This window comes from Lemur catta, chromosome 15 (genome assembly GCF_020740605.2).
Source record: "Lemur catta isolate mLemCat1 chromosome 15, mLemCat1.pri, whole genome shotgun sequence".
Classification (NCBI taxonomy): Eukaryota; Metazoa; Chordata; class Mammalia; order Primates; family Lemuridae; genus Lemur; species Lemur catta.
Window position 1 is genome coordinate 28,296,263 of NC_059142.1, and position 11,463 is coordinate 28,307,725.

Below are 11,463 nucleotides of genomic sequence, written 5' to 3' on the forward strand. Positions count from 1 at the left end.
AGAAGTTTACTGTGGTGTTATTTATAATAGCAAAAATTTATGGCTGGATGCGGTGGCTCATGCCTGGGAGGCCGAGGCAGGAGGATCGCTTGAGGTCAGGAGTCCAAGATAATAGCAAAAATTTGGAAAAAGCATAAATGCCAGACTATAGGGAACTAGATAAATTATGATAAATTCATATAATAAAATACTATGCAGCTATTTAAGAAAATAAAGTAGCTTGATATGTTGTGACCTGGAGAGATAGGAAGTGTTTATAATAAGTGAATGAGCAAGTTGCAGCACAGTATGTCTAGTACATCCCCTTTTCTAGAAAAAAACAAAGTATATACGGTAAAATTATAGAAAAAAATCTGGAAGTATATGACAAAATGGATAGATTTAACACTGGTTACCCCTGAGAAGATAGAATTTGAGGGTATGGGGGTATTTTTAACTTCTCAATTTGTGTGTGTGTACACATAGTAGGATTATGGGAACTTTTCACCCCCTTTGTATTTTTCTATATTTTTAAAATTAAAGAATATATATATACTAGAATACTTTAAAGTATTCTTATAGCATGAATATAAAAAGCCTCAAAATAATAGAAATGAGCAATTTACAGAATTTTTTAAAAAAATATTTATATCCCAGATATTAAATGACTTTTGAATTTTAGATATGATTGACTCAAACTAAACTTATCCTACACCAAAAATGCCTTTCCAAGATTTCTGAGAATTACTAGGGCTCACAGTGGCTTTTATTTTTGAGTTTCTGCTTCTGCTTAATTCCAGGCTTGTCCATCTCTCACCTCCCTGAGCTGATCTCAGCCGTCTGTTCCATGCCATTCCAGATGCAGAACTGGGCCCCCTTGCTTTGATTCTTGGCCTCCCCCAAGCATTTACACTAAGCATCTGTACGTGTAGCATACTTTTCTGAAGATTTGGTGAGGTAGAAAAGGTTTATATTTAGAATTCTGCAAATAATTTTAAATGGATTTTCAGCCATCCCTCTTCTTAAAAGCCCTGTCACTTTACCACTTAGTCACCTTTCCTTGTCATTAGTCAATATGGCCTCTGCCATGATGCATTCTTTCCTGGTACTAACACCAGACCTTCTCTTTTCTGGTCTCTTTTTCTGCTCTTTCCCCAGGCCCTCAATTTCCTGTGCATACTTAGGCAGAGAAGGCTAGATACATCTTCTATTTTCTGATGTCCTTGAGGCTTCATCTTCCCCAGCCAAAAACAGCCTGTCAAGATGTATTCCTCAACAAAGACAGTCACCTCCCTAAGAGGAACTCTGGTGCCTGCTGTTAAAATACTAATTTCCTCTCTTTCACTGCATATTATAGTTATAAATGTAATTGATAAAATAATTAGCACGTTAATTATCTTTATAACTCTTCCTGTTGGTTTTTTCCTAAGTAAAAGCCTTATCCTTTGGTCAGTGGTGTAATTGACGAGTCTTAATTGACCTTGGCTTCCTGTTTTGAAACATAAGAGTTGTGAAATATTGGCATCATTATGACACCTAATCACGCTTTCATTTTTTTTAGGGGCAGAGAACAAATGACTTATGATTAAGCTAGAACCTAACTCGGCTAAAAAAGTTAGTTTTGTAATTAAAGTGTAAGCAGAAAATACAATTCATGAAGTTGCAAATTACTCTCTGTGATAGAACTTAGCCTAACAGTTGGTCTTTGAAAGCATGGCTATATATAAGGTCCTATGGCTTCAAGTGACCTTAGCCAAAGTTAGTGTGTAAGATTTGCATACTGCATATGAGAGGCAGTACAACATAGTGGAGAGCAAGAGAGCTTTTGGTGTTAGAAAAACCTAAACTGAATTCTAGATTCTGTTCTTTACTGTGACCTTGAACAGGTAGTGATATATACCATATAACTGGCTTAGTATGGTGCCTGGTTACATAGTAAGTAGTCACTACATAGTATCAATAGAATTTTAGCAATAATTACTATTATTTTTATAATACTTGATATTCTCATGTTTATTGCCATGAATTACTTTTCAGATGACTAGTCTTACTTTAAATTCACACGAGCTCTTAGTGTTGCGTCAATCCTATAATATTTCCTAGTGAATATATTCCCTTTTCTCTAAAGCTGCGGTCCCCAACCCCCAGGCCACAGACTGGTACCAGTCCATGGCCTGTTAGGAACTGGGCCGCACAGCAGGAGGTGAGTGGCAGGTGAGTGAGTGAAGCTTCATCTGTATTTACAGTTGCTCCCCATCACTGGCATCACCACATAAGCTCTGCCTCCTGTCAGATCAGCTGTGGCATTAGATTGTCATAGGAGCGTGGACCCTACTAAACTGCACACGTAAGGGATCGAGGTTGTGCGCTCCTTGTGAGAATCTAATGCCTGATGATCTGAGGTGCAGTTGAGGTGGTGATGCTAGTGCCAGTGAGCAGCTGCAGATGCAGATTATCATTAGCAGAGAGGTTTTTCTGCACAATAAATGTAATGTACTTGAATCATCCTGAAAGCCTCCCATGACCCCCATCCGTGGAAAAATTGTCTTCCATGAAACCAGTCCCTGGTGCCAAAAAGGTTGGGGACCGCTGCTCTAAAGCCATTCTATCATATCTTCTCTCTGCTCCAGCTTCCAACACCCTTCCTCTCTCTTCATTCATGGCTATGACCTTGTTTCTTATTTTACTGAGAAAACAGAAGCAGCTAGAAGAGAACTTTCATGTCTTCCCACCAACATATCTATCAGTCTACCTCCAGTTGTAACCCTACCCTCTGCCTTTCTTCCTGTTACAATGGGAAAGGGCCAGTCCTTCCATCTGTATACAGAATCCCATCCCCTTTCGTGTACTCAGACTTAGCACCCCCTACTGTCCCCCTTACTCTTCAATAATCACATTTTATCTTTTTTTTTTTTTTATCGAGATGGGGCCTCACTCTGTCACTCTGGGTAGAGTACCGTGGTGTGATCACAGCAATGCACTGCAGCTTCCAATTCCTGGGCTCAAGAGGTCCTCTTGCCTCAGCTTCCAAGTAGCTAGGACTACAAGTGCATGCCACCACACTCAGCTAATGTTGTAATTTTTTATAGAGAAGGGTCTTGCTGTGTTGCTCAAGCTGGTCTCAAACTCCTAGGCTCAGGCAATCCTCCCACCTCAGCCTCCCAAAGTACTGGGATTACATTTTATCTTATGTTAGATAATTCCCACAGCATGCAAACATGACTTCACAGGTCCTCTATTTAATTACTTTCACCATTCCTTCATTCATATTTCCGTCTAGCTATTGCTCCATTTTTCCTGCTCTCCTTAGAGAAAAGCTCCTTGAAAACATATCTTTACCTCAACTGCGCCAAACAGGTTTTTATTCCTTCTGCTCAATTGAAACTGCTCTTGACAAGGTTTCCAATGACTGTCACATTGCCAAATCCAGTAGTCAATTCTTAGCCCCCATTTTACTCTACTCGGGCAACATTTGGACAGATTACTTCAACCTTCCTGAAATACTTTCTTCTGGCTTCTGGAACATTGCCCTTTTGTGGTTTTCCTACAACATCACTGGCCAATTCTGTAGTTTCTTTTACTGAATCCACTTCTACTTACCTGTCTTATAAATATTGATTAGCCCCAGAGTTCAGGTCTTGGACTTCCTTTCTTTCTATTCAATTCCTAAGTAATCTCAACCAATCTCATGCTTTTATTATCACCTTTATAGTGATGTCACCTAAATCTATATCTTAAGTCTCAATCTTCTCTGAACTTTAGGCTTGTATACCCTATTGCCTACACTACATCTTGGATGTCCAATAAGTGTCTCAAACTTAACGTATTTACATTTCCCCCAATTTTACTCGTTTTACTTATAAATAGTACTTCTAGTCACCTAGTCAGGCAGAAATCTTGGAATCTCCCTTGACTCCTTTCCCTTATACATCTAGTCCATCAGCAAGTCTTAGCTCTCTGTAGATCCAAAATCTGACCACTTCTCACCGCCTTTACAAGCTATCACCACAGTCCAAGTCACTATCTTCTCTTATCTAGATGACTGTAGTAGCTTCTTCATTGGTCTTCCTGCTTCCACTGTTGGGCTCTACAGTTTTTTTTCTGCACACAGCAATCAGAATGACCCTTTAAAATCTGTAATTATTTTGCTATTTAAATTTCTCTAATAGTTTTCCATACATTTAGAATAAAATCTAAAAATCCTTACTGTGGTCTACAAGCTGCTGAATGATTTGGCTCCTGGCAACTGTTCTGACGTCATGCCCTGCCGCCTTCCACCTCCCTCATCTGTTCCAGCCATAGCAGCCTCTTCACTGTTCTTTGAGCACACCAAACATATTCCTGCCTTCACACTTGCTGTTCTCTGTGCCTGAAATGTTCTTCTCCCAGATATTCACGTGATGTGTTCCTTCATTTCATTCAGTTCTCTGCTTAAATGCTGGCCAATAATAGAAACTTTCCTGACAATGCTATCTGAAACAGCACCCTATTCCCATGTGCTGCCCTCTTTCCATGTCTCTTCTTTATTCTTGTTTTTCTTTTATAGTGCTTATCACTACTTGCTATTTTCTGTAATTCCCACCCCCCTTTCTAGAAGGTTAGTTCCCTGAGGGCAAGGACTTTGTTTTGTTCATTGATGTAGCCCCATGACCTAGAATATTACCTGTGGAATTCCATGTTTGTTGAGTAAATAAATGAATTTCTTGTTTTCTCTATTATATATACTTTTATCTTACTAATGTACTTTTTTTAAAAAGCCTTGGAAAAAAGTAATCTTTTATAAATTATAAAATTTACAGAAAATTTACCATCTTAACCATTTTTTAAATCTGAAATTATTCTTGTAAATTTATAATACCACTTTACTGCAGTCTTTGACTCCAAGACACTTTAGATAATATTTGGTCGCTGAGGAAGGCATGAGTTACAGTAAGAATCTTTGTTCCAAAAGTCTGGGTCCTTCCATCCATACCAGCCCTTTTCCAAAATAACCTGCAGATCTTCAGCTCCTGTATAATGTGGATCTGGAATCAGAAATTTTATCTGCCCTGTTATGTCATTCCATGCAACTCCTAGTATTGTGTGGGCCAAAACTCCCCTGATCATCATTGGTGTCCCTTCAGTCTGGAAATGATCAGCCAGTTCCCGTCCTTGAGCGGCCATTTCTGAACCTTGGCTGACAAAGTATGTTAAAGCTTACAGTTTAGTAGTATTAAGTACATACATTCACATTTGAACCATCACCATCCATCTACCTATAGAATTTTTTTCATCTTTCCAAATTGAAACTCCATACCTCTTAACCAATAGTCCCTGGCAACCACCATTCTACTTTTTTTTGTCTCTATGAATTTGACTATTCTAGGTACCTCATATAAGTAGAATCATACAGTATGTGTCCTTTTGTGATTAGCTTATTTTAATTAATAATATCTTCAAGGTTCATCCATGTTATAATGTGACAGAATTTCTTTTTTTTTTAAGGCTAAGTGATATTCCATGGTATGTATGTACCACATTTTGTTTATCCATTCATCTGTTGATGAGCGCTTGCTTCCACATTTTGGCTATTGTGAATAATACTGCTATGATCATGGATGTACAAGAAACCAATTTTAAATGAAACTGATGGTCTACTCTCCCTCTGCAGGATGCTTATCAGGATAAATTACTTGTTTTTTTGGATAACTTGTAGTTCACCAGATGAGTGAGCACCTGCTCCTAGTGACTGGTTTATCTTTTACAAAATATGGCCCAAATTAGGTACTGTTCCAAATGCTCTCTGGATTTTCTCAAAGGTGTTATTAGAATTCCATTTTATTTGAATCAGCTGTCTTGCTCAGGCTGTGGATCAATTCTGCAGAGCTGTGTTCTACAAATACAGTGACAAAAGTCTCTTTATGTCTAGAATGAAATAAAGTCTGAATGTCAAAGTGAATAATAAAAAAATAAACAAGAAAAGATGAGAATAAAAAGAAAAAAAAGAATGAAATAAAGGGCTGATTCTGTATAGTTTAGTTTAATTCCCAAATGCTAGGGCAAAATTGTAACCTTCAAAACCAACCTAAAAAGACCTCCTGGTCATGTTGCTCTAGAAGTTGTACACTAATTAGATTGAATCTAGAAGCCACATTAGGTTCCTTTTATTGCTGCCTGTGTTCTTCAGATAGGCCTTTTAGCTCTACTTCAATACATGGTCTTAGACAAGGACTTACTTTAATTGCCTGGGTTAGAGTGCAGTGGCATTGTCATACCTCACTACAGCCTTGGACAATTCAGGTAAGTGTTTCCATAAGAGTTCAGCTGCGTTAGTCAATAAATGGGAATTTTAGGTAGGCAATCAACTTTCAAAAAAGTAGTGATTACTTATTTTAATGTTGCTTTTCTGAAAGAATTAACCTTTTCACATTCCCAAAACCCACCCACCTATCCTTACAGCATGGAAGAAATGAATTTTTGTGTGTTTACTTCACTTTGATCCCTTTGACATTTTTCTTTACTTTTTCACTTGTAATGAAAAGCAATTGCAATGAAAAGGGGCTTGGCCACACACTGAAAGGGAGAGAAACTTTAAATTTTATTGGTCTCTTTGGGTTAACAAATGGCCTGCATCAGTGTGCTTTAGAGTTACACGAATGCCCTAAAATTGAGAATCTGATGGGACCGTGTAATTCTAGAGTCATTTCTGCGGGTGAGACATAGGCAGTTTGTTCTCATCTGAAGTTGTGTCTATAGAACTCTATGGAGAAGCTAAGAGTGAGTAAACCATCCTTTCTTTCTAGATCTTCATCTGCTGGTGGACGTGGCCTGCAAGCAGGAGCACTTTCCAAAGGAGGAAGAATTAAAAGAGTGAGGAATGGATGACAGATGTGACTTGTGCACGAGCTGTAGCTGGAGGCAGACTAGCCTTGCACATGACACACTGTTGGGATTTTTTCAGTTCTGTTAAGGAAAAAAAGTATTTTTTGTTTTGTTAATTGAGAATTTTGTTAATTGAGAATTGGGAATTTGCTATTTACTGCAGCTGTTCAGTTCAGATTATTTGCCTTGACAAACTACTAAACATCCAGCAGCCATTCTTTTTTGCTGCCCAGATCCCTTCCAAATGAGAAGTCCTGGCCTTCTGTTACAGTCAAGAAGCATCCACAACTGCTGCATCTATGGTAATGGAGAATAATCTGTGTGTGTGCTGATGCGTTGTTCTGCCACTCTCGAACTGTAGTCAGCACAACTCCAGTGGGGAGTTCAGTCTCTCTGTTTCAAGTCACAGTGTGATCCTTTTAGACAAGATCGTGTGAGAAACAAAGACATGTGAGGTCACCCAGATCACAGGTCTAAATGGGTCAGGAATTCCAGGGAAGAAACTCTGGGAAAGAGCTAATTTTCTAAGTGATTAACCAGGAAATTCTCTTACTTCCTAACCCAGCATTCTGTTTCAAGAGCCAGGCATCGGACTTGGACCATCTATCACACTTAGCCCCTGATTCTTTTATATTAATGGGAGCATTCTTCTATTTTCCTATCTTTCTTTAATTTTAATGATATGTTATCATAAATAGTAAGAAGGTTTTGTTAATGCATCAGTTATTTAAATGTCTTCTAAAGAAAAGTATTTAACTTGTTTAATATAATTATATTTCTAAATGCTGATAGATTTAAAGGTTTTAAAGCTTTATATTTTTATTATTGCAGGATAGAAGGATAAAGGATGCATGTGTAATATTTTTATTTTGAAGGGGAAATGTACAGTGTGTAAAAAAACATTAAGAGATTTAACACAGTGTTTTCTTATTTTAGATTTTTACATTCAGTAAGTATAAATCCTCATCTATATAAGGTATTGTGTGCAAATTTGGGGAAAAACCAATTAGCAGTCATTTAGCAGAAGCTATGCCTCTGATATTTAGAATTTTGGATAGCGGGATAGACTGTAACATTTTTTTCTTATCCCTTCTATAGGATTCTAAATTTGAGTGGTAGGATTGTGGGACTGTTTTTTAGGAGAGAAGGTTATCTTGGATGTCCAATTTCTACGGTTAATCTCTTTCTTGCTCACCCAATGACAGCAAGAAACTTTCTGATTTAAAGTCTTCTAAATTGACTAGAACTTTCTTATTGGATTCTGCTTCAGTTCTCCTAATAAGCACTGCAGAAACAAAAGGAAAGCCTAGGAATATGAAGCTAATTAAAAGAAAAGGCACTTAGTTATGTGACATAGTGCTATCCTAGCCATTGTGGGTGTAACAGTTCATTTCTTATATTGTGTTGTGCCTTCCCGATGATGTTAAACCCTAGAAGTGTTACAGAGATCTAGTTTTTTTGGAAAAGGGTGAGGTCTGTATTGGTCTGCAGTGACTCAGTTCAGATAGTAAAGTAGGTTCTGAAAAGTGACCTGTCTAGTCCCTTTGATTAGACTAGTTGATGTCCATATGGTGAGCATTTATTCATCTTTATTAGCAAGGTTTAAAAGATGAACAAATTATCCAGACACCTACATTTTTGGCCAGACTGTATATTTTGACAGAGTATGTGAAGAGGAAACCCAGTTTCCAAATGAAGGAACTTTGCCTTTTCTCTGTCATGTTGAAGAACTGATATACTGTGTAGGTGATATTTCTTCCCTTAAATAGGGCTTTCTTAGCTTTATATATGTTGAGAATAATATCTTTTGAGGAACATGTGTCAAGCAGGAACCTTGGCATAGATTTAGTTTCAGTGGTTTTAAGGCTTAATTAATGAAATGCCTTAATCAGCTTTCCAAACTTTTTTATATATGAATACAACAGACCAAGGAGCTGGATCTCCTGCTATACTCACATGCCTGGTACCTATCAACTAAAGCTATCATTAATGACTTGGGAAAAATGGCAAAAGGTATAATAAAATCTTCGTGTGAATTAGCCAGTAGGGTCTGACACAACTAGTCAACTAACAAGGTTCCTGACTAGCACCTCATTATTTCAGCACCTTAAGCAGCAATAAATTTCAATCAGTCAAAAATAAAGTGAGTGTTCCAACTTGACTTGTTGCCTTGCTTATTTTTACTGTTTGATAGGTGATGAATAGAAAACTCAATCATTATGACCATTAATAATAATAGTAATATTCAAAAGAGAATGTACTCTGTTTTCCTAAGAATCTGATTTTAAAAAAATTTTACTTGAATAGCGATTGCATTTTTAAAATGCCATTAAGGATAAGGATAATTCTTAGACATGTTTTACAGAAACTTAGTTTTTTAGAAAAGGATGAATGATATTTAGTAAATTTAGTCAATCCAGGGGTGAAAGTGGATCCTGAAGGATGATCATGTGTAAGATTATGTGGTAGATGTCATTATTAAGATGGGAGTTTCATTATGATAGTGATGGCATCTTTATGACATCTTTGGAGTGGTATTGTGGTATATCAACCCTTGAGGGATAACCCCAAAACTTTGAAGGTGGAAAAAAAATTCTCTTGCAATTCTGGGGACCCAAATAAACACAGTATATCAGTGATCTAAACTACATAGAGCTGTTGGTAGATCCTGAGTTTTTCAGGTCCTCAGGTTCATGATACATAGCATCATTCCCAGATCTCACAGTTTCCTCAAGAGAAGGCAGCCATATTTGTAACTTTCTTCCTTCCTTCAATAAGTGTGTATATGAACTATTTGGTTTAGCTCTCTTAATTCCTTTGCAGGTTTCAAGCAGGAATGACTGAAAGTCTATTTGTAGGTTATTTTTTTTGTTTGGTTTAACTTTAAAGATACTTTTACATATATCAGTGATATATATAATGTGTATTTTGCATTATTTATGCTGTACAATTGTATGGCATGCATAAAATAAAAGCATAAACCATAACAGATTTTTAAAAATTCTCTCCAGCAGAATGAGAACTCTTCCTATCCTTTGGGAAAGGAGCTATAAAAGGTTTATACAGTTGGTCCTTCTTATCAGTGGGTTCCACATCCATGGATTCAATTAATCTTGAATTTTAAAGATTCAGAAAAAAAATTCCACAAAGTTTCAGAAAGCAAAACTTGAATATTCTGCATGCTGAGTACTCTGTTGAATCCATGCAAATTAAGTGATGTATTAGGTATTGTAAGAAATCTAGAGATGATTTAAAGTGTACAGAAGGACATGCATACGTAAATACTGTGTCATTTTATACAAAGGACTTGAGCATCTGTGGATTTTGGTATTCTTGGGGGTGCACTGGAACCAGTCCCCTGCAGATACGGAGGGACGACTGTACCTGTGTTATGTTTTTAAGGTCCAAACAAGAGAAAAATTGCCAAATTAAGAATTAGAATTTATTTCTGTTCTAGGTTATCAGATCTAACATTCTGAAACTATTCTTATAAACCTTACCTATAGAGGAAAACTGTTTAGAGTGAATAGGCCACTCATACTTTTTGCTTTCAGCGGCATTATGTCATTTGACATTTACAACAAACCTACAACTATTATCATTGACATTTTACAGATCAAACAGGTTGATTTTTACATGAGGTAAAAAAAAACCCACATAAAATTGACCATCATAACCATTTAAGTGTACAGTTCAGTACATTTAACAATATTCACATTGCTGTTCATTTGTATAATTTTGAAAGGTTATGGCAGCAGTTCAAAATTAAAATGGCCACAATTAAATATATGGTAAATCTGAAAATTCAAATGTTATAAACATATTATAAACTTGCATTATTTCTAATGACAAGGTATAGTTTGTGAATATGGTAATCAGCCAAAAATGACTTTCCTTTTCCCCTACGCTCTTCTCATTAAGCATATTTTGTTCTTTTGCTTGTATTTATGACATAAACTTACTTGCAATCTCACATTGAGGGCATAGGTCTGCTCCATAGCATTATTTCACCTCCCAAAGATGTGAAAAGAAAATAACAGTTGGATTCCAGACCTCTGACATCAACCTGATCTGAAAGCTGCATACAGGCACCTTTTAGGCAGAGCTACGGAATTTAAATTAGTAAGAGCTGAAGAAAAGCTACGAATAAAATGGACAGAGCTCTTCCAAGGGTAGCAGACATAAGCAGCAATAAATCCGTAAGTACTACAGTACAGGATCATTTTATTCTGGCTTTGTGCCATTTATAGACTCTAAAACCCGGAAAAAGCAGAAATCCCTTTGAACTTAATATTTGCAAAACCTCATATCTATTCTTTTATCTTCTAGATTGCCTTTATTTTTTCTGTTTATTTCCTCATACCATCATCTATGTTCTGTTGGGTGCAGAATCTGCTTAGATATGTTTGAGTGGCCCTGATTTACATGTGGTAGCTTGCTTACCCAGAGAAAGGTATCGAGGATTGAATTAGATGCAGTTTGGCTGTGGCTCAGTAGAGGGAGTAGAGGAGCTGAGCAAGAGCGAGCGAAAGAACGTGTCTGGTTAAGTGTGTGCACACCAGGAGGAGGAGGGGCGGGCTGGGGGGTGGTTGCCTGTAGCTGCTCCACCCTCACTTTGTCAGC

The 11,463-nt window shown here is 37.1% G+C and overlaps 1 protein-coding gene across 1 annotated transcript in view; it reads left to right on the forward strand.

Annotated features, from left to right (window-relative positions):
* Positions 1–6,832, forward strand: part of HSF5 (heat shock transcription factor 5) — a 31,819-nt gene extending 24,987 nt beyond the window's left edge. The window contains exon 6 of the mRNA XM_045525659.1: positions 6,762–6,832. Within this exon, the coding sequence (XP_045381615.1) occupies positions 6,762–6,832 (71 nt within the window). The remainder of the gene's footprint in view (positions 1–6,761) is intronic.
* The last annotated feature ends 4,631 nt before the right edge of the window (positions 6,833–11,463 follow it).